Genomic DNA, 22,899 nt, shown 5'->3' with positions numbered 1-22,899 from the left:
GCTCTGACCCCTGGCCCGACTCAGACCCGCGCCCCAGTCGGAGAGCGCGCTCCAGCTTCCAGCCCCGCAGCACATGTTGCCCCCGGAGTGAGTCGGGCAGCCAGCGTCCCGCGGACGCCCGGACGGCCGGCCTGCCAGCAGTGAGCAAGCTTCCCCGCACGGGCCGGGAGCCTCCTGCACAGCGGCGGCCGCCCCGCAGCCCCCGCGCCAGCCCGGAGGGCGCAGCGCTCGGGAGGAGCCGCGCGGGGCGCTGATGCCGCAGGGCGCGCTGCGGAGCGCCCCGGAGCAGCAGAGTCTGCAGCAGCAGCAGCCGGCGAGGAGGGAGCAGCAGCAGCGGCGGCGGCGGCGGCGGCGGCGGCGGAGGCGCCCGGTCCCGGCCGCGCGGAGCGGACATGTGCAGGCTGGGCTAGGAGCCGCCGCCTCCCCCCCGCCCAGCGATGTATTCAGCGCCCTCCGCCTGCACTTGCCTGTAAGCGCTCGCGCGCGGGACTGCCCACCCTGCCTGGCCGTCTGTCCGTGTGCCTGTGGTTCTGTCTTCCCGGCCGGCTGTTCGTCTGACTTTCCGACTGCGTATCAGTCTGTCCGCGCGCCCCTTTCCCTCAAGTCCCCCTGACCACCTCTCTCGCTCTCTCTCCCGCAGGTGTTTACACTTCCTGCTGCTGTGCTTCCAGGTACAGGTACGTGGGCTCCTGACTCTCACCTTCTCCCGCCCCTGCCTCGCGGTACACGCAGACCCCCCTTCCCCGGGCCGCGCCCCCTCCCTGTGCCCCACCCCTCCTGGGCTCCGAGCCCAGTGCACCTGTTCCCAGGGCGCGGAAGGGCGGCTCCGCGCGCGCCCCGCGCGGACGGGGGACCGGCCTGGGGCATGGGGCTCCGCTGCGGGACTCAGGTTGGCGCGGGCTGCCGCGGCCCCTGCTGCCTCGGCTGGGAGGAGATCCCCGGAGCCTGCGGGCTCAGTCGCTGCAATGTTCCTGGCTCCAACCCCCACTGCCCGCAACCGGCGGGGAGTTGGGACCTAGGGATTTTCTCTGCCAACCGTCCCTTAACATCTCCGCTTGCTCTTCCAAACAAAAAGGCTCCTTTCAGCCGAGTGGATTTCGAGTCCAGGGAGAAAGCTTCAGTTGTAAATTACTCTGTGGTTTCAAAGGCGTTTGCAGCGTTGAGAGAGAGAGAGAGAAAGAGAGAGAGAGAGAAAGAGAGAGACAGGATAGGGGAGACTAGGGTGAGAGGGCGCAGAGCGGGGCGCCTGGGCTGAGAGGCCGTTGCCGCGAGGCCGCTCCCGAATGGGCCGCGCGCCGCGCACCCTCGCCCAAGGTGGTGCAGCCCTCCGCTGGTTCCCCGCCTCACTCCCCGCTCTCGCTCGCTCCTCTCCGTGAATCAGAAGAGGGCTTGGCGCTCAGCCTGGAAAGCACTTGCTAAAATCTGATCTGTTACTTCAGCAGCTTTCAGACTCGGGAAGGTCTTGGCACGCAGACAGTTGGAACGCTCGGGCTTCCAAAGCCGTGGAAATGAAGGAAAAGCGGGGGGAGGGAAAGAGAAGAGGGAAAGAGGGAGCCGACTTCAGCCCCGATTAGAACCAGACCAGGGCTGCCTCAGCATGGTGGGGCGGGGGGGGGGGGGGGGGGGGGGGCAAAGGGAAAGGGAATAGGAAGTGCCAGCTGCCCTAGACCCCCACCCACTTAGAGCTGTGACCTCGGGGGCCCGAGGAGGAGCTGGACTGGGCCGAAAGAGATTGTCTGTCCCTTCCCCCTCTGGTGTCCTCACAGGGCTAGAGAGGATGCTGAGGCCTTAGCCTTCTGGATTCCCGAGGTGCCAAGAGCAGGGAAAATGGTAGTTCTCCCAGTTTTCTGGCGTGGGGAGTCTTGTGTGTGTTGAGTGCTCTTGCAGTGTTTGGTGGTGGTGGGTCTGTTTCTCTCTCCTCCCACTCCTGGGAGGGGATTGTTCCCATCAGGGTAGGCCTTGGGTTGGGGGCAGCTAGTTGGGGCCGGGGGCTGGAAGGATGGATGGATGGACAGACTGATGGATTCTTTCCTCCTGTTGGGCAGGCGGGGGTCCCCAGTGACTCCTTGAATCAATACAACTGGAGTCAGTAACTTAAGACTGGCTGTTTGCCAAAGCAGATGTGACCCTGTGTCTTGGCGGGGGTGGGGACTGGCTGGTGTCAGAGAGGCCAGTGCCAGGCATGGCCTGCCTGGTTTGCAGCTGAGTCCCCAAGCAGAGGGCAGGCCCCAGGGTCATTCCAGGGGATCTGCTGGCTGACCTGGATGAGAATTCTTTTCCTGAGTGCCGAGCCTGGGGGTAGGGATGATGAAATGGTCATGGAGGTAGAGAGATGGCCGAGGACTTTGATGCCAGCTGCCTCTTGGTCCTTGAAGTGGGGGCCCAGGAGGGGCTGCTGTGTGGTCTTTGTGCTCTCTGGGGGAGTGTGAGGGAGGGAACCTGGGCTCTGCATCCCACTTCCACCTCCTGGCTGGAGCTAGAGCCTGCGTCTCCCGGTCGGTCCGGTCGGGAGGGGGCTGGGGGTGGAGGGAAGAGCTGGGTGGTCTGTCTGGGTTTGGTCCATCTGGGTTAGGCCTCCAAGCAGGTGAGAGAGCCTCCTCTCCTACCTCTGCTACCTCCTCCTTCCTTTGCAGCTTTTTCCCTTTCCAAGCTGCCGAGGACTAACTGATGTTTTTAACCCGTGGTCCATGCACCCTGAGAATATCTAAGGATGGGATTATGGGGGAAGGGGTCCATGAAACATTGCATGCAAAGTGGTGCACAAATGTGCTTGTGTCTGGGAGAGGTTCTCAGCTCCCCACGGATTCTCAAAAGTACCTATGATTCCTAAAAGATAAAGCAATATTACCATAGCAGGTTAGGGGCAAGGTGAGCAGGCTCCTGTCCGCATTCATGATCTAGGGACAAAGGTGGAGTGGCCATTGGAGGTAGAGATGGGGGGGGACCCATGTGTTGGCTGCCGGGAGTCTGAAGTCTGCTCCCTGCAGAGGAGTTGGGCAGACACTGGGAGAGCAGCTACTTCCTGGGCAGGCTGCTCTTAGCAGGTGCACTGGTAGTGAGTGCTCCCTGGGTGAGCAGGGCTAGGGTGAGGCCTCCCTGCATGGTGGGAAGGGCTCAGGTAGACTGGGCCGGAACCCCAGCTCCATCTTTCCCTATGTGTAGACCTCTGGGAGTCTTAGCTTCATCATTTGTGAAATGGGTGGCCATGAGGCTGAAGTGATGTATGATAGGTGTGGAAGAAGTTTTGCAAATTCTCTTCCACCCGAAAGGGCACATTGCTCTGCTGGGAAATGGATACCCCTGTGCCCTCTCTCCCCCACCTCTGTGGTTTTGGGGGACTGGTTCAGTCCTAGCAATGGAGTCTCTGGGCTCCTCCCCTCTTCACATCCATCAGCCACCAGGCCCCGAATGGGCCCCTGCCCCTAGCCGCATTTCCATGAGCACAGTCAATGCCAGACACTGCCCTCCCCTCCCCCCATGTGGTGAGCCCCGCCCTCACCCGCCAGCCACCCCAGGAAGCGGGAAGCTGGGAATTTAATAAAATCCCTTCTCCACACGACTTGGGACACCGCGGATAGCTCAAATCGGAAGAATTTTAAAAATTTCCAAGGGGAGCAAGCGGCGTGACCAGTCAATTGCTTTTCTGCACTTGGCTGAGCGCTGACAATGACACCGGGCTGGGCCTTTCATGCAGCTCGGCTGGCACCTGCCTGACATTGTTCCTGCCGCCAGGCTCGGCTAGGTCCTGGCCTTCCCCAGACAGGCCAGGCGTGAGGCGGGCCAGGGCAGGGGGCTTCCACCCGCCCCTCGTCCCTCCCGCAGCGCCACTTCCTCTCTCCCCGCACTATGTGTTCAAGTTTGGAAGTTTCCTTCCTCGCCTGCTCTGGGCCTGACCGTCCCCACACCTGGCCTCCTCAGTGAGGTTTAGAACGTTTCTTCAAGCTGGTGAGGATGGGGAAGCCAGAGGCAGAGTCCTTTGGGACGTGAGGAGGATAGGAAGCTGTCCTATTGGATAGCACTTTTAATTTCTTTAATTTCTTAAAGCAGCAGCAGCATCCAGCTATCCATCCTTCCAGTCAGATATTCATTCAACAAATTCTCACTGGGAGCCTGCTTCTTGCTGGTGCTGGAAACAAGGCTAGTCAGTGTCTGGCCTCAAGGAACTCCCAGTGTAGAGGGGAGAGTGCCAGTCAAACAAAGTTCCTTGAGTGCCGCCCCTCCTCTCCCACGCTGTGAAGCGTCTGAGGCAGGATGCACGCTCCTCCTGTCTGATGGAGGAGGAAACTGAGTCTGGGGAGGTGAAAAAGTGCTGCCTGTGACAATTTCCAAGCGGCTCTTGCATCAGGAAGTTTGTTTCATTCTTCCTGCCATTCTACAAGGGAGACTGGAGTAGATGGAGAAACTGAGGCCCAGAGTAGGGAAGGGATTTGTTCAAGGCCACAGCTAAGACTCAAGACTCTGGATTCAAGATCTTGTCTTCTTTTCACCACACCAGGCAGACTTTTTGGAAAGAATGCTGAAACTATTCAGAAAAAATACCAGTGGGGAAACAGCGTCCCAGGAGGCATGCTAGGGGTCCTCATGAGAGAGCCCATTGGATGCCCGTGTCAGGGATGGTCAGAGCCCAGGCTGGTGTCTCTGTGGGTGAAGGCATCTGACTCGAAGTCTGCAGGCCCTGATCTTCCTGGAATGTTCTGGTCTGAAAGGGTCCCAGAGCCAGAGGTGGGTGTTTTTGTGGGGTGGGGCCTGGGGGATTCAGCACTCTCCTCCCAGCTTCTTTCCCAGCATGGAGGGGAAGGGGCACCCTGCCAGCATTCCTGCAGCCTGGTGGGGTCACCTGCTCTGAGATAAGGGGGTGAATTTTAAAAATTTCTTGTGGTTGGCACGACCAGTGTCTGCAGGCTTGGGGCAGTGTGTCAGGGCCACTCTGCTGCCTCCGTCCTGCCCTGGCCCCCAAAGGCAGATGGAGGGGGACAGGGAGGAGGCCTCCTATCCTTGGCAGGACCTTTGGGTTCTGCCCTCGTCCTCCCGCAGGGGAGCTATGGGGCTGGGAAATGGGTGCAGGCATGCCAGGCTGACGGTCCTGGTAGCCGTCACCACGTACTACATGCTCACTGCGTGATGGCTGCTTTCTCACAGCATCTAGGCTTGACCTCCAACCAGCCTGGAATGGGGGAATTCTAGAGATGAAGAAAGTGAAGCTCAGAGGCATGAAATAACCTGCCTTTGGTCGCACAGCAAGAGAGAGGCAGAGCTGGATTCAACCCTGGGCTGCCCACTCTAGGACCCAGGCTTATTAAACAGCGCTATAAGGGCTCTGGAGTCTGCCAGCCTGGTTCAAATAGTCGCTCTGCCTTGTCTTTGCTGTGCGACCTTGGACAAGTTACTTGACCTCTCTGGGTCTCAGCTTCTGCACTAGTAAAAGGGGAAGAAAACAACCAACAAAACAGTGCCTACTTCCTAAGGGTGTGGACAAGGGGGAGTGCAGAGCCTAGTTCTCTGAACTCTGCGTCTGGGTTTCAAGACCTAGTCGCTCTGCCTCTGGGAGGGCTCCCTTACTCCCTCCCTGTCAGTGTTGTAAGGTCCTTTCCTAGGGATTGGGGACAGAGAGCTGTTGACTGTTTCTCTCTGAGGCCGGGGGCTGTCCAATGAACCTCTGGGTGCCCCACACTTTCTAGTGGGTCAGGTTTTCCCCGTTTGCAAGGACCCGTGGCAGAGCACCCAGAGAAGGGCCCGCGAGAGCCATGGCGGCGTGGCCCAGGCTGGGGAGAGCCACGGGGCCGCACAGGGCTGAGGCCTGCCATCAGCACATGGTCTGAGCAAGGGGGTTTGTTCTGGAACATCGGCAGGCAGGCGGGCCCCTTGGGCTGCAGTCAGGCTTGCTGGTCGGGGCTGGGAGACCTTTGCGTTTCATTTGCTCTGACGACTAAATGGCATGAGGCCTCAGGCCCATTTACAATGCCGCTGTACCAAGGATGGGGCCAGGACAGGCCCCCTGTGGGCCACAGAGCAGAGAGACTCTCAGGAGCCCTGCGAAGGAGTCCTGGCTCTGAGACTGGCTCATTGTGCGACCTCCCTCTCTGTGTCTCGCTTTACCCGGCTGGGTATCAGGGCAGTGAGCTAGGCAGCTTCTGCGGTGCTTGAATGCAGGGGCTTTGGCAGAGGACAGACCTAGGTTTGAATCCTGTCTGTGCTGCTGAGCGAATTTCTTAACCTTCAACCCTCGGCACCTCAGTTTTCCCCATCTGTACAATGGGGTAATGAAAAGCGCCTACTTCTTAAAGGTTATCGTGAGGACTCCATGGGAGAATGCATACAGAGCGGCTGGCACCGAGGCTGACACTCGGTAAAGAAGTGAGTCATAGCAACTGCTCCAGCAGTTGCATGCCCTGTGTGTGTGTTAGGTCTGTGTCACGCTGCAGGGTGCTTGGGCGAGCTGAGAAGGGTGTGCTCCTCACATCGGTGACATCAGGCCTCCTCCGCTCTGAGGTTTTGCACTTAGATCTGGCTTTAATCCTCCTTGGACCACTCACAAGCTGTGTGGCTTTGGGTGAGATCTTTAACCTCTCTGAGTCTCTGCCTCCTCAGCATGAGAGAAATAGGGATAATAATACACTCCCCAGGCCTGTGGGAGGAGTGATTGTAGCCATGTCCTGGAGCAGGTATGCAGTAGGCACTCAGTTATGAGCTGCTCCTCATCAACAATCAGCCAGCCTTTGTGGGATGCCTGCTGCATGGCTGGACCGAGTTTTGAGGGGGATGAAGAAGACACCCAAGACTCCAGCTTTTCCTCAGTGTCCCTGTGAAGACATGGCTGGAGGTTCGGGCTGCTTTACTGACCACTCTCCCCTCCTCCTCCACCTTGCGCCTCACCTCTGCCCTGGAACCCCTTAGCACTTGGTCACTGTCCTGTGACCCATCCCTGCTGGGGCTCACAGGGATGTAGAGGAGCTCAGGCTCTGGGTCCCGCCCACCTGGGCCCCGCCCCGCCTCAACCGCTTGGTAGCCACCGGATTCGTGAATTGCTGGCCTCTGCGAATCGCCTTCAGTACAGGCATGGGGATGGCCCCTCCCTCTGGGGCTGCTGTGAGGGTGAAGTGTGGTCACCCGGGGAGGCACTCAGCACAGCGCGCAGCTCATTGTGAGTGTTAAGTGAATGGGAGCTGCAGTTACGCACTGGACTCTGACGTGTCTAGAGCCCTGCTTATCCACCAGCTCGTGGTTCCTGGAAGACAAGGGAGGCCAGACCTGTCCCGCGGGCCCTGCGGCACCTGGCACAGACCTGGCCTGCAGGATGAATGGTGGGTCAGTGAGTGGAGGGGTGGGGGGGCAGCTTCTCTGAGGGCCGGGCACTGGACTGGGGCCCTCTCCCCTGCCTGCCCCATGCCAGGGGTGGGGCACAGGGGGCTCGGGACCTGTCCCAGCCCTTGGGGGCTTGAGAGAAATCTGAGGGGTCTGTGTAGGGGGTGGGGCTTGAGGGTGTAGAGGGAACTTTGATTGAAGGGCCCTGAAACCGGAGGCGGGGCCAGAAGATCTGGCCAGAGAAGGTGCCCCATTTGAATCTTGAAATAGGAACAAGTCAGGTGAAGACACTGTGAGCCTGTGTGTGTGTATGGAAAAGCCATTGCAGGCACACGTGGAACATTTCTACGTGGAGCGGGGGACAGCCTGATGTGCTCAGGGGACTCCAAGCTGGTCGTGGTGGCTGGCGTATCAAGTTCAGGAATGGGAGTGATGTGAAAGGCCATGGTGGGCATCGAATGATGGAATAAAGGGCTTGTTTATTGCCTCTTAGACATGTGTGACCACTCTCCCCACCCAGGGGCATTAAGAGAGAGGGAATTGAGACAGGGATTGGAGGAAGGGGAAAGGGAGGAAAGAAGGGAGCATGGGTCTTTAGGGCTCCTGCCCCCTCCCCCAGGCTGGCTCCAGGTTTGCCTGGCAGTGGCACCCATATTGACGATCTGTACGGAGAAAGCTGATCTATGGGGAAAGGGAGCTCTCCTTCAGCTGCCTCGGGTGGCAGTGCCCCCTCCCCTGCTGATGGCTCGGCCCTGCCAATCAATACATTGATAGCCCTGGGAGCTTAATGGACAGGCTGGGGGTGGGGAAGGGCCCTCTGCAGCGTCATTCTGTCCGGCTGGGTTGGGTGTGGGGAATGTGACAGGAGAGAGGGGAGAGTTCTGGGCCTGAGGGTGGGTGGGGCCGTCAATCTAAGCCCAGCTCTGAGTGGGGGGGCCCGGCCTTCCTCCTCCTCCCTTTTCTGTCCAGGGCTGCCAGCTGGGGGAAGTTCATGGGCTCTAGAGCCAGAGAGGGGTTCACATCTTGGCTTTGTCACTTTCTGTACAACTTGGGTGAGCCCCTTGGCCTCTCTGTGTCCCCCTTTGTCACGAGGATGGTAATTACTGCGACCTGCGCAGGTCGTGTGAGGCATAAGGAGACGGTCCCTGGAAAGTGCTTACCTCAGGCCCTGGCGCTGAGCGCGTGCCCGCGGAGTGGGAGCCAACGTTAGTTTCGCTCTCAACGATAATAACAACCCGCGGAGCACTGGGGCTGGCAGCAGCGGCTCCTGGGCTGAGTCCAGGCTGCTCTCGAGGAAGAGTTTGGGGAGCTGCATTCTGGGGTGGAGAGGGGTACTGTCTCTACTGGGGACGGCTCCTGGAGTCGGGCGCAGGGCTCAGGGTTGAAGCCAGGATTCGGAGATGTTCTGAAAGCCTGGCACAGCTGGCCTGCTGCTGCTGCCGGAGGAGGCAGGCGGTGGTGGAATGTGGCCGGAAGTCTGTGGGCTGCCCCTCCTGGGACCAGGGAGACCCTCCCTTTCTGGGCAGGTTGCCTAGAGACAGGGGCACCGACCTGCCTTAGGAGGCCTCAAGGATGGGGAGCGGGGCAGAGGGGCAGTCTGACCCCATTCCTCTCTCCTGGGTGGGGACAGTGAGCTCAAGGCCCTCAGCCCTTTCCTGTTGAATCGTCCCCCCAGTCCCTGCCCCACCGTGGCTGGTGGCTGGGACCAATTCAGTCCTGGAAAGGGGAAGGAGAGCAAGCAGAATGGAAGCAGGCGGAGGTGAAGGAGTGCAGAGCTTGGGTTCCAGACTGAGCTGGGTTTAAATCTTGATTCCTTTTCTCACCAATTCTGTGACTTTGGACAAGCGATGTAACGTCTCCGGGCCTGTTTCCTCATCTGTAAATGGGGCTAATAATCATGCCACCTCATGGGGCTGCTCCAAGCATTACACAGGCTAATTCATCCAGAGCGGTTCTCAGCACAGAGGAGGTGCTCCGTAAGGAGTGGCTGTTTAGAAAACAGAACGAAACAAAAAAGGAAAAAAGTCATGGCTATTGTTGCTAATAGAATCTCTTTCTGAGGTAAACGTTATGAACAGTCTCCATGCTGCTGATGGGCGAGCTGAGAGTCACGGAATCAGATAAGCTGGTGGCGTGCAGTGGAGCGGGGTCACACCTGAGGTCGGTTAGTGCCGCTCATTGTGCTGCTGAATTTGTGCGGGGTGTGCGTTTCTGTGTAGGTGATGGGATGTGGCGGGTGTCTGTGGGAGGTGGGTGTGTGACCCAGGAGGGAATGGGAAGCCCCCAACCGGCCTTCGGAGTCATGAGTGGGCGGGAGGCAGACATCTTCAGCCAGAGGGAGCACTGGTGGCTGTCGGATGCCCCAGTGGGAGGGGGCCTGGGTTGATGTCTGGAGGCCGGCACTGGGGTGGGTGGGGGCTCACCCCAACCTCTTTTCACCCTGGGCCGGTTCCCACCCAGGTGCCTGAAAGAGGAGGCTTGGAATCTAGGCAGGGGCTGGATCCTTGGGGACCACATGTGGATGCTGTCCTCTCGGTACCAGGGAGGCAGGCAGAGTGTGGAGCAGGGAAGCGGCCTCCCCTGGTGCGTTAGAGCTGCCAGCCCTCAGAACGAGACTCAGCAGGAGGCCATGGGCTCTGTGCCCGAGCACAGTGTTTTTGCCGGGCCTAGAGCAGAGCTGGGGGAAGATTTGAACCCATCGGGCCCCTGTTGCCTCTGTGCAGTTCCTGAATTGGAGAGTGACTGTTTCCACCAGAGTCTAAGCCGTCAGGCAGGAAAGGGGTGGGCCGGGGGGTGGTTGGGGTATCAGGCTGCAGGGGGACCCCACTATAGGCCACTCTGCTGTGGGAAAGCTACTTTGACCCACAAGATAATCTGCGTGTGTGGGGTGGGGGAAGGCAGAGCTACAGAAGGCTCCTTCCAGCTGTGCGAGCGGCCGTCCCGCGTGTGCCAGCTCTGCTCGCCTCGTGTGAGAGCCGTGGCAATTTGATTCTTTCACCCTGCAGCTCTTCAACGGCCTTGAAGATTGTGCACCTGGAGGGCGTCAGCCAGGCAGAGAGCAGCTCTCTTCCAGGAGGCCTGGAAGACAGGCCCGCTCTTAGGCAGTGAGGCCAAGTGACCGACCACCCAGCTGGCGGGAAAGGAGGAGGGAGAGATTGTTCCTGGGCCGCTTTTCGTGAGCTCTGCAGGCAGACCCTGGGCTCTGTGGCCCTGGAGAGGTGCCTCTGAGGCTCCGCCTGTGAAACAGGCTGTACCTGGTGCCCACCTCCGTGAGCGGCTGAGGGAATTAGATGAGGTGCCACATCCGGCGAGCTTCGTAGCAGGGTGCCTGGAACGGAGGACAGCTTAGCAACTGATGGCTTGAAAAACCCCCCTTGCCCTCCCTCGGGTGGGCACTCTGCTTTTCTGGGTAGTCAGTGGGGGGCTGACTTTAGCCTCCAGGGCTCCGTCATCCTATCCACGGTCATTTAGCAAACATTTGCCAGGTGCCTCCTCGGGGCAGAGCTGGAGATCCAGGGATGAACGAGACAAGCTGGACTCTGGGGACAATAAGCCATTACAGTGTCCAGAGGCCCTAACCCAGCCTGGGCGGGAAGCAGGAAAGGTTTCCAGAAGAGGCACCTGAGGGCAGGGTTCCCTGGGCTGAGGACCCGGCCTTTGCACAGGCCTGAAGCCCCGCCCCCCGCCCCCCCTCAGGTCTTCCCAGGGAGCCCAGAGGTCTCTTTGCCTTTTCAGGAGAATGGACTCTGCTTCCGTGTCAGAGGCCACCCCGGCTACCTCCCTAGGGATTGATCTGGCCACGGAGCGTGGCTTAAATGGTGGAAGCTGGGCAAGATGGATTGTTGCCCTCACATCCCGGGGAAGGGCCACCGGATAGCCCTGCTGACCCGGGGTCGCCTGCACTGCCCTGTCCAGCGGGCCAGGGAGAAAATCGTTAATGGGAGGCTGGCTTCTGGGGCAGGGCAGCGCCCCTCTGGGACCCAGGGCGAGGAGATTGGTTTGACCTCTGGTCGATAAGGTCTCCTGTGAGCAGGAGGAGAGCTGGAGGACAGGGAGGGCGGCTGGAGGCCTGCCCTTGGGGGAGGGGACAGGGCCGGGCCACCTTGGGAAGTCTTTCCAGGGAGGTCGAGGGCCACGGGTCAGGGGTCTTCAGGACACCTGCCCACCAGGTGTGGGCCTCAGGCGGCACTGGACTTCTTTCCTCCTCGAGCATCAAGATGTGAAAGGGGGCAGGTCCCAGGTATCAGATCCTGGCTGTGAATGGGGACAGGGGTGGTAGAAGTGGAGGATGTGCGTGCTTGGCGGGCCAGCGGCCAGGCCCTGTGCCCTGAGGCTGTGTGGCTCGGATCAACCGACTTAAGTTTTCTGAGCCTCGGTTTCTACATCTGTTGAATGGCAGTCAGCATTGAGCATTGATTCAGATAATCAAAAGCAGTAACGTCTTCCCACAGTGTAATCTGTGCCGAGGAAGTGCCCTGCGGTGGGACCGGGGAGCGTGATGCGCTTGTGTCCCCAGGGAGCCTCTCACAGGCTGCTTGATACTCTCAGCATAGCCCCACTGAGTGCTTCCTCTGTGCCCGAAGCTGTTCTAAGACTTGCTGTGTTTAATCACAGCAGCCCGTGAGGTGGGTGCCCTTGTCATCACTCTCGTGTTACAGGTGAGGAAACTGAGGCACGGAGAGGATAGTCACTTGCCTAGGGCCCCTCAGCTAGGGGAGGGCACACTCTGGGTTTTGAACCTGGTCCTGCCCCTGATGGCACTGATGGGGCAGGCGGGGCCCACGGGTCAGGCTGAAACCAGGACTTCGGGGCTGCAAGGACTGGGCCTGACTCTGCCATTGCGCGCTCTGAGACCTTGTCAGTTCAGCTTCAGAGCCTCAGTATCCTCATCTATATGGTGGGATAATGCTTCCACCCTGGGGCAGTAGTGAAGGATAAGTAATGTGGCCCAGCAGAAGTGCCTGGGGTGGGAGGACATGCACAGGTCAGCGGGGGGACAGAGACCCTGGGCTGGGCGTGGGGTGTAGCAATGAGGAGAACACTGTCCCTTCCCTTGGGAGCTCACGGCTGAAGGGTGAGACAGATGTGTGAGCAGTCGCGGTCCCAAGGGCTCTGCCATGGCTGAGTTGGGGCCGTGCTCTCGTGGCAATGGGATCCTGCGTGTCTAGCATCCTGTCAGACCCTGTGGGCACATGGAACAAACCCAGGTCGGGGGCACTGTGTGGGCTTCAAGAATTGTTCGGCTTCCTGGTTAAGATGGGATGGGACAGGCACACAATTAGCGGGGCATAGGAAAACCTAATTTAATGCGAAGTGGAATGACAGGACTTCAGGTCTGTTCAATGTTCATTCATTCAACAAACGTTTGAGTTTCTACTGTGCTACGTGCTGGAGACATAGCAGCGAATAAGAAAGAGATAGCTCCAGCTTTCAGGGTGCTGCCAGTCTAGCCGGGGGAGACAGACAAACATCAGACAAAGAGACGTTAGGTGGGGTTGATAAATGTTAGAAAGAAAAGCAAAGCATGGTAGAGGGATGGAGAGTGACAGAGGTGGGGCTGCCTCAGAAAAGCAGTCAAGGAAGGAAGGCTTGTCTCAGGATGTGACGTTGAGCAGAGACCTGAATGAAGTAGAGGAGCCAGAATGTAAAAATCTGGGGAAGAGCATGGAAGCAGCGGGAAGAGCAAGTGCAAAGGCCCTGAGGCAGGTATGTGCTTTGTGTTTGGAATGCTCAGAGGCATAGTAAGGCAGCCAGTGTGACTGGTGGGGCTGGTGGTAGGAGATGAAGGTGGAAAAGCAGTCAGGGGCTCATCCTGCAGGGCCTTGAGGCCACGGTGGGGACCTTTATCAAAATGTGATGCGTGATTGGGTTTGGTGGAGGGTAGACTACCAGGGGGCCAGGATGGACACAGGAGGCTGGTGAGGAGGTGGGTGCAAGTTGTCCAGGTGAGACGCCATGTTCTGGGAAGGGAAACAGGAGAGATCCGTGCTGGTGTAGCCAGAGGCAGCTTCCCGGAGGATGCGGTCAGCTGTGAACTAAACCTCTAGGGGTACAGGGGATTTTGACAGGAGATGCAAAGCCAAGGCTTCTCCGTGAGGGGCTGGGGATGTGTGCAAATGCTCTGTGGTGTGGGCAACTATGAGGACCCTTGGGGCGTGGAGCGGAGAGCCCCCAGCATCAGCTCCCGGGGACTCATTCCCAGGATGGGACTTGCCAGGCCTCCCTTCTTCCCCACCGTGCACCCCAACAGCAGCCAGATGCCCTCCATCCCTCTCCGTCTGGTACTCTCCTTCCCACCTGCTCACTTTGTCCTCACAGCCACCCTGGGATGGAGTTAGAGCAGGGGCTCTGCTCCACTGTTTTGCTGGGAAGGAATCTGAGGCAGAAGAAACCAAGGTCACATGAGAAACCTCCCCTCCATACTTCCTGCTTGAATTCGGAGCTGTGGTGGAAAGATAGCAAGCTTTGTTGTCAAACAGACCTAGGCCTGATTCTTAGCTTTGCCACTTCCTGGCTGGGCCACCTTGGGCAACTTGCCACACCTCTCTGAGCCTCGGTTGCCTCATCTGTGAAATGGAGGTGGTAACGGGGGCAGTTATGAGTGTATGCCAAGGCCTGGCCCCAAGCCAACCTAAGGCAGCCCTGGCTCTTTTTGTTGTGCACGGGGCTCTTGCATGCAGGGGACCCAAGACTTCCAGGTGGCTCACAGACGCCCCTTTCCCTGCCCAGGTGCTGGCGGCCGAGGAGAACGTGGACTTCCGCATCCATGTAGAGAACCAGACGCGGGCTCGGGACGATGTGAGCCGTAAGCAGCTGCGGCTGTACCAGCTCTACAGCCGGACCAGTGGGAAGCACATCCAGGTCCTGGGCCGTAGGATCAGTGCCCGAGGCGAGGACGGGGACAAGTATGGTAGGTGCCAACCCCTTTCCCCCCTTCCATGGACACACTCTCCCGGGCCTCCCAGACCTGAGTTCAAATTCCAGCTCTGCTGTGTCCTGGCTGTGTGATGTTGCACCCGTCCCTGAGCCTTTCTGGGCTTCCATTTCCCCATCTGTGAAATGGGGAAAGCAGAGCACATCCCTCATCCCTGAGAGCCTTGTTGGGAGCCCTAACCGAATGCCCCATAACTCGTGGGTATCAGTGGCTTGCCTGGGGACGGCCTAAAGCACGTGGCTACGCCCTGCGGCTTTGCTCCACCAACTCCAGATTCAGACACTCGGGGTGGGAGCCTCTGGATAATGCTTTTTGGATGCTCTTGGTGGTGGTGGAAATTGGCTTGGTGTGTGTGAGTGCACATGTGTGTGCTAGCGTGTGTACATGTGCATGTGTGTGTGCTGGAAGCTTGAGCTTGTGCACCTGTGAGGCATGGGCACTCACAGGACCTTGGGCCACAGTCCCCTTAACCTGCCCTTGACCCTGGAGCTGCCCAGCCTTCCTCTGGGGTGTTTGGGAACCATCCCCTGCCTCGGCTGCCCCTGCAGGGGGCTGGGAGGAGGGAGACACCCTGCTCCCCTCCCTCCCCAGGCCCCCAGCCCTCAGAGACCTCAGCAGTGAGCGAAGCGGCAGGATCCAGCTTGCCAGAGCTTGGAGGGGATCTGGGGAGAGATGCTGAGCAAACACTGACCATGCCCCTTCTCAGGCCAGGTTCTGGGTGGTGTCCTAGGCCCCAGCCTCGGGTGGCCCAGGTGTGGGGCTAGGCGGGGATCCGAGTGTACCCTGCGGGCCTGCCAGCCTGAGCTTTTCTGGGACGATGCCCCCCACCTGCCCGCCAGCCCCTGCCCATTGCAGTCAAGATGTGACAACAAGACAAATAATTTCTTGGACCTTTTATCTTGGACACCATTTATTTTCCCTCAGCCCCGGGGCAGGACTGACCTCATGGTAGGGCCCAAGAGTGGCAGCTGCACCGTCACTGGGGGCTGGGCCAGGCCAGGCCAGGCAGGGCTGGGCCACGCTGGGCTCTGAGTCTCCAGGCCAGCTGCCTCCCCTCCCTTCTCTCTGCGCCATCCGTCTTCACTGCCTCGGTCCCCCTCCCTCCTGCTTGCCCCTTCTCCCTTTCTCAGCCTGGCTGTTTATCCTTTTATCTGGGCTTCTCGCTCTGAGCCCTTCTCCCTTCCTTCCTGGTTCTCATCCTTTCCCCTCTCGGTCTCTGTCCCTCTCTGTCTCCCTGCTCCCCATCATCTCTGTCCTCCCTCCCTGGGACCACAGCTTTCCCATCCGTCCTCCTCACCTCTCCCAGGCCCTCTGCTGGCCGCCTCTCTGGGGCCTCCCTCTCCATGCCCCTCCTCCCAGGACGCCTGGCTGTGCTGGGCAGACCCAGGTGGTGGTTTTCCCTGAGATCTGCTGTCCAGTTGCTGCCAGGGACAGGGCAGCTGGCTGGCCGGGATGGGAGGGAGGTGCCCTCCTGGGGAGTCCCGGGAGCTCTTGCTGGCTCCTCCGGGCTGGGAGAGTACAGGGGGGTCAGACTCTGGTCTGAACCATCTGTCCATGCCCTGAGACAGGAGGCAGGAGCTCAGGAGGGAGAGAAGCCCGGAAATGGCTGGCCCCTCGCTCCAGAAACCACTTGCCCTCTCATTTCCTCTGCCTGAACTGCAGACTCAGGGAATCTCACCTGCTATGTGACCTCAGGAAACCCTTTGCCTTCTCTGGGCCTCAGTTTCCCTTCTGTATAGTACTAGGGGACTAGAGCAGTGTTTCTTAAACATTAACAGGCGTGTGAATCACCGAGGCATCTTGTTAAAATGCTCCTTGATGGGTTGGGTCTGGCGTGGGGCCTGAGCTCTGCATTTCTGACAAGGTCCAGGTGATGCTGAGGGACCATGCTTTGAGGATCCAGGGACTAGCCCATCTTGGCCGCCCCTCCAGCTCCACAAGCTCTAGGATTTAATAATTCTCTCTCAAGGAATATGTTTATCACTCCTCCAGCCCCCCAACACCGAGGGCAGCGCGAGGCCTTGCTGGTTGCTGCTGCTGCTCCATTTAAATGTCGCATTAGAAACGCAGATGAGGCAAAGGGACCCCATCTGTGAGCCCTGGGAGAGGAAGTGAGACAATGGAGCCAACTGAGGCTTCCAATCTAGATAATCAATACAAATATTATTGGGAGGCTGATTTATGTGGCCAGGCTGGGCCAGGAGGACGGAGCTGTGTTAGGGGCCTGTCCGGCTTGTGGGGGAGGGGCAGCCAGTAGTCCCTGTAAGGCCAGGGGGCCCAGAATGGTCCAAGAACCTGCTCCCTCCTTCTCAGGGCTGGGTCCAGCTGAAAGAATGATGCAGTCTGGGACTCGCATTCATACACAGGTAGAGTGCAGGTTGGGAATTTCAGCAAACACTAGGTATAAACAGCATGCCTACAAATGCCTAGAATCTGGAATCCCCGCAAACACTTTGAATCTCAGATTCGATGGCATCCTCAGGGCCTTGGCTCCATGGGTGGGTGCAAGGTGCAGGCCCACCTTTGTCTGGGAGCCCTGCCCGGGAGCTTTGGCCTGCTTTGTGCAGTGGGCCATCTCTGGTGTAGTCTGTGTAGATGTCAGTGGGGCTTCCATACCATGCTATGCTGCAAGAGGGTCTCCCTGTGGCCCCCTAAAGCATCCCAGAGCATTCTCAGGGCTCTGCAGGTGGGCTGGGCTCTGGAGGGAGAGGTATGCTGGCCAGGGGGCTAGAGGCTTAGGTAGCAGGACACCTGGCAGGTGGGAGGCTGGAGGGAGGGCCACCCTGCCCACCTGGGATTATTACATCAGCCCTTCACCTTCCTGCCCTTGGTTTGGTCACCTCAGTCCTGCAGGCAGTTGAAGAAACGGCACTGGACCAGGAGGTAGGACACCTGTGTTCCAGTTGCGGCTCTGCCTCTGAGCAACCCCCAGAGCTTGGGACGGGCATCTCGAGCTCTGGGCTCAGGTTTCCCATCTGCCACGTGAGGATGAGAAGGCCCCACCGCCTGCCTCCGGGGCGGGCGTGCTTAAGCTGGGGATGCTGGGGGCATCAGCCTCTCCTGGCTGCAGGAGCAGGGCCGTGGGGCCGGGACTCGAGTCTTAAAAGGGGAGAGCCAGGGGCCAGTGGGGCCTGCTGTCAGGGCGGTGTAGGGGCCCTAGCGTTGGGGAGGGTGGGGCGGGGGCATCTCTGCTTTCATAAGCCTCATCATCGATATTCCTGACTGCTTTCATTTGAAAAAACAACTTCTCTACTTCATTTAAAAAAAGGATAAAGACAAACTAACAACGTTTTGCCGTGGGCCAGCCTCCCAGGACTGACAGTGGTGAGAAGAGCCCCTGAGCAGCCCCCTGGAGGGGCTGTGTCAGCCAGGGAGGTGGTCTTTTGAGGGGTTCGGCTTGTAGACCGGAGTCGGACAGGATTTGAATCTCAGCTCCACAACTTTCGAGCTGGAGAGCTTGCATCTGAGTTGGCCTTTCTGACGCTGCTTCCTCGTCTGTGAGACGGGGTGACTGAACTGAGAGAACAGCTCATGCCCAAAGTTACATGGTTATTACAGCAGGAATGTCAATAATAGCCACCTGAACTCATTGCTGTGTGGGGGCAGGGGGTTACCGTCATGGGCTCAGGACGGGGTGCCCTCTCAGGAGCTGGCCCCTGGGGCTTCCAGGAGGGACCCTGCCTCCGCCATCAGTAGGACCCTGGCAAGTGAGCGCAGGTGGGAGAGGCTGCTTCAGCGCGATTCCAAGCAGCAGGGGCTGGCTGGCCCAGCGCTGGCTGCTGTCTCAGCCGCATGAGGACGGCTCTTTGGGCCCTCCTGTTGGGTATGGCCTCGTCTTCTCTCAGTTCACACCTGGCGTCCCTCACTCAGTCCGCACAGAAATACTGAGCACTGGGATACAGTGCTGAGTCCCACAGGTCCCGGGCTGGAGCCCTTGCTCCTTCCTAGGGGCTGACTCTGAGTCGGAGGAGCCGAGGCCCCTAACTTTCTCTGTGACACGGGCCCTCCCTGTGCCTGGGTTTCCTCACGGTTAATGGGGGCGGGGTGCCAGTCTGGCTTCCTCCAGCTCGGGCATGGGTGAGTCCGTGATTCCAGCTGGCCGTGTTGCTGCTGTTCAAGGTCACAGGGAGTCAGGCTGCCCCAGCATGGGCCCGCCCCATGGGCAGCCTCCCCGAGTCCCACTGCTCACTCTTGTCCCTCTGAGAACGTGAGCTCCTTGAAAGCAGTGACCCTTCTGTGTGTCCCCATGTCTAGGACAAGACCACGAAGAAAGCAGGCCCCCACTTAAAGGGTACTAGATGAATGAATAAAATAATTACTGAGCAACCCAAAGCACAATCAGGGGCTGACTTGTGTGGCTCCCACAGGAAGGGATGTGGGGTCTTCGGGGGCAGTGCTGAGCTGGTGACGAGAGTGGGAGGGTCTCTTCTAGTGCCCATTTCCCTCTTTCTGGTACCTGCCGGAGGGCTGTGTTTGAGCAAGGAGCGAGGTCCGTTGGGCTGGCTGTGTGGCTGAGTCAGCTGCCCCCTGAGTCTGATGCTCCACAGTCCACTCTCCGTCTGGCAGTCTAAATGTGACACTGTCCTTCAGCTGCTCCAGGCTCTCGTCTCACTTGGAATGAAATCCATGGCCTTGGATCAGCGGGAAGGCCAGGTGGCCCAGCTCCTGACTCCACTGAGGCCTCGGGCTCCACTGCCCGCTCCTTGCACAGCCACAGCACCCCAAGCAGGTTCCAGTTTAAGGGCCTTTGCATCCTCAACCTGAGGATGCTCTTCTCCCAATATCCTCATGGCTTTTGCTCCCTCGTTTCACTTAGGCTATTGTTTGGTTGTCCCTTTTCAGGGGGTTCCCGTCTCTATCCCCTCCTCGGTATATTTCTCTTCCTAGCACTTATCACTGTCTGACTTTCTACGGGTATTTAGTTATTTGCTCTCTGTCTCTCCTGTTATAATGCAAACTCTTTGAGGGTAGGGCTCTTGACTGTTTTGTTCACTGCTGTATCCCCACGCACAGAACCAACACAAACAGGTGCTCAGTATATGCTTGAGCCAATGAAGGCATGGTGACCCACATGTGTGACTGGGAGTGTGGACGGGGTCGTTCCCCCTGGGGCAAGTGCCTGGCACAGAGCTCAGCACACAGTAGGTGCTTTGCCAATCAGTGCTCCCGCTCTCCTCCTCTTCCTCCCCCCTCCTCTGTTCCCCCTCCTCTCCCTCCCTCCTCCTCTCCCATCCTCCCTTCCATCCTTCCAGCCAGCCTTGCAGCCGTGCACCGTGCAACAGGGATACAGCGAGCAGCAGGCCCGCTTCCCCTAGGGACCCTCCCAGCTGGGAAGGGGCATTGGTAGTTCAGTCTAAACCCCTTGCCCTGTGAGCTCATGTCCCACAACTTCTGTCCCCAGTGAGGAGTGGCCACCCTCATCTCACTGTCTCTGGAGCTGAAATGGCCACACTAGAGCTACAACCAGGACTAAATATAGCTCCTGATCAATCCTATTGATTTTTCCCCTCTTCATTTCCGGCGAGCCCACGTGGCCTGTGAATCTCCTTGGGGGACTTTAGGAGAAGGGGAACGGTGGGCACCTTTGGAGAAAGCCATAATGTGTATGTGTGTCTGTGTGTGGGTGTGTGTGGAGAGTGATGCTGAAACATCTCCAGAAAGGATTCCTTCTCCCCCACCTGCACCCCTCGCCCTTCCTCTGGAGCTGGTCCACCTTCGGGGGAGGCAGGGAGGGGGTACTGATTCGGCATGACCGCCCAGCACCTTTTGTGACAAGGACATTTGCTCGCTGGAGGACGATGCCTGGAGAGCAGCCAGCAGCACTGTCAGCGTTGGCATCGTGGCAGCCAGCACTCAGCTGGCCCTGATGGGGGCCGCTCTGCCCAGCCTCTCACGGACCCTCAGCTCCCTCTTGCTCTCAGAAGTCTTGGGGGGTTGACCCTGAGGCAGGGGGAGAAGCAGCCCGTGTTCTGCAGCTCTGTTTTCCTGGGCTCCCTCTCTCTAGTCCTGTCTCCTGTGCCTCTCTGGTTCTCAGGCTGCCTCTCTGTGCCTTTCCCTGCCATCTCCTACCCTTCAAACCAAAAGTCTTCAAAGTGAGGCCCTGGGTCACCCCCCCCCCCCCCAGGAGGCTTAGCTAGGGAATCACTGGAATCAGTCAGTCAATCAATCCATCAATATCACTTCTCTTCCCTCTGTTATCGCCGGCCTGTGTGTCTGTCCTGCTCTGCCTCCGTACCTCTGTCTGCTTCCCTGTCTCAGACTTGCTCTGGAGACACTCTGCCTGTGTTCAAATTCTGGCCCTACTGTGTGACTCTGGACAGGTAACTTAGTTGCTCAGTGCCTCAGTTCTTCATCTGTAAAATGGGCTTAATAGTTCCCACCTCATCGGGCTGTTGTAAGGATCTAATGAGACATTCCATGTCTGGACTCTAAGCACAGTGCCTGACAGATGGTAAATGCTCAAAGAAGTATTAGCTGCTATTTTTAAATTATCATTGTTACTGCACACATTTAGAGAAACAGGGAGAGAAAGAAACAAGGACAGCATGAGTTTTTCATAGAAAGGGCTTTCTTTCCAGCTCCTTTTCCTTCCACTCCCCCTTTTCTCTTTCTGCTTTCCCCTCTGGAAGCTGGAAGGAGGGCGTGGGTCCTTTGGGCTTTTCTCCCTCCTGCTGTCCTCCTGGTCCCCAGCATGGGCAGACACAGGGCTCCTGCCCTATGCTGGTCCTGGGAGGCTGGCGCTGTGGGCTTTCCTTACAGGGGAGCTTGTTGTGGGGCCCCCATCCTGCACTCACCCCTCCTCTGGTTCATAAAGCCTTTTCTTCCCTTGACCAGATCTGAAGCTGTTTCCTGCCTCTCTGGCTGTGGTCTGAACCCAGCCTCTGGTGCTCCTAAGTATCGGCTCAGAGGTGACCCAGGCACCCGTCCTCCCTCAAGGTCGTTTGGGAGTGGAGCTGGGGAGGGCCGGGCCCCAGCCTTTGGCTCTGCGGACTTCGCCACCCGCAGGCCTCTGCCCCAAAAGAGTGAAGTCAAAGAGAAGAAGCTCCCTGCCAGCCTTGGTGTTCGCTCACTCGCCCCTCCAGGAGAGGCACTGGCATGGAGGAGCAGGGCGGGGAGTAGGCAGCCAAGACCAAGACTTCCGGGTCAGCCTGCCTGGCTTTGAATCCTGCCTGGGTTTCACTCCATCACGGTGTGACCTTGGGATTCAGTTTTCTCACCTGTAAAATGGGGATAATAGTAATGATTCTAAACTCACGAGACTATTGTAAGGGTTAAATGAGATAATGCATATAAAGTAGTCAGAACAGTGCCCAGCACATCATAAACTCTAAATAAATGTAAGTTACTGATACTTCCTAGAGGGGCAGAACTGCAAGAGGCCTTGGAAGTCACCTAGGCCTGACCCAGAGAGGGATCAGATTTTTCCCTTTGACACACAGCGAGTCAGAATATGTGATAGTAACTGGAGGCTGGGGCTGGGTGGGCGGGAGCTCAGAATTCCGGTGAGTGATGTGAACGACCCCAGGGAGAACGGGGCAGCCTAGGAAATTGACTGTGGGATCAGAGACTGGGTTTGAACTCCTGCCCTGCTTTGACCGGCTGTGTGCCTTTGGGAAAGTCCCTTCACCTCCCTGAATCTTGTTTTCTTTAACTCTTAAATAGCGTTAGTCATACCTACCTCACAAGGCTGTTTATGCGTTTACTAAAATTTACCTATTGGTCATTTCCTGTGAGCCAGGTATGGGCTGGGTGCTGGAAATCAGTGGTGCATGAGACAGAGGAGCCCCTGCCCTCATGCAGCTTACCCTCGGGTGGGTAGAGACAGACGATCAAAAAGGCAACAGAGCAGACAGTTTGGAGAAGAGCTCTGAGGAGAATGGAGCAGGGCATGGCTAGAGCTGAACTGGGGAGGGTGGTATGACATCGGACAGCATGGCCAAGAGGGGCCTCTCTGAGGAGGTGATGTTTGAGTGACAACCCAGGAGATGAGAAGCCACTGTGGGAAGCTCTGGGCAAAGCCATCTCCAGGCAGAGGGAACAGCAAGTGCAAAGGCCCTGAGGTGGAGCATGCTTGGTGAGTTAGGGAGGAAGGGCAAGGAGGCCTGTTGGCTGGAGGGCTGTGAGCAAGGGTGGGAGGTGGGGACGGTCAGCAAGCCAGATCACGTGCCCCTTATGGGGCCCCATAAAGAGGCTGGGTTTTAAGTGGGTTGGAGATCCCTAGGAGCCTTTCAGGAGGGAAGAGACATAATTAATCTTATGTTTTAAAAGGAACCTTCTGGCAGATGTGTGGCGGGGAGGCTGGTGGGGGGCAAGAGTGCAGAGAGAGGCAGCTGTTGACTTGTGCAGCCTGGAGGGGATGCTGGGGTGGTGGGGAGGTCCAATGAGGGGTGGCGTGAGATAATGTCACCGACTCCTCCTGCCTGGCCTGGTGCAGGCCTCGAGAAGGGCACTGAGCCAAGACGAGGTTTCTAGCTCCTGAGGGCTGCATCCTGGGGGCTTGGGTCATGAGAGGGGGCAGCCTGAGGCTGAGGACCAGGCAGACTCCGGGACAAACCTGGCCTGGGTGGGTGGGGTCTCCCTCTCTCTCTTTCTCTCTCTCTCTGAGAACTGCTGCTGCTATTACTCCCCAAAGACTTTACATAATTCTGGCCCAGCTCCCTCCT

At 58.4% G+C, this 22,899-nt stretch overlaps 1 protein-coding gene across 1 annotated transcript in view; it reads left to right on the top strand.

Moving 5' to 3' along the window:
* The first annotated feature begins 260 nt into the window (after nucleotides 1-260).
* Nucleotides 261-22,899, top strand: part of FGF18 (fibroblast growth factor 18) — a 33,427-nt gene continuing 10,788 nt past the window's right edge. The window contains exons 1-3 of the mRNA XM_070569047.1: nucleotides 261-469; nucleotides 641-677; nucleotides 14,032-14,212. Coding sequence (XP_070425148.1) covers nucleotides 438-469; nucleotides 641-677; nucleotides 14,032-14,212 — 250 coding nt within the window. The 5' untranslated portion in view covers nucleotides 261-437. The remainder of the gene's footprint in view (nucleotides 470-640; nucleotides 678-14,031; nucleotides 14,213-22,899) is intronic.

This window comes from Equus przewalskii, chromosome 13 (assembly GCF_037783145.1).
Source record: "Equus przewalskii isolate Varuska chromosome 13, EquPr2, whole genome shotgun sequence".
Taxonomy (NCBI): domain Eukaryota; kingdom Metazoa; phylum Chordata; class Mammalia; order Perissodactyla; family Equidae; genus Equus; species Equus przewalskii.
Note: the sequence above shows the minus strand (reverse complement) of the source record. Positions and strands in the feature narration are given on the sequence as shown.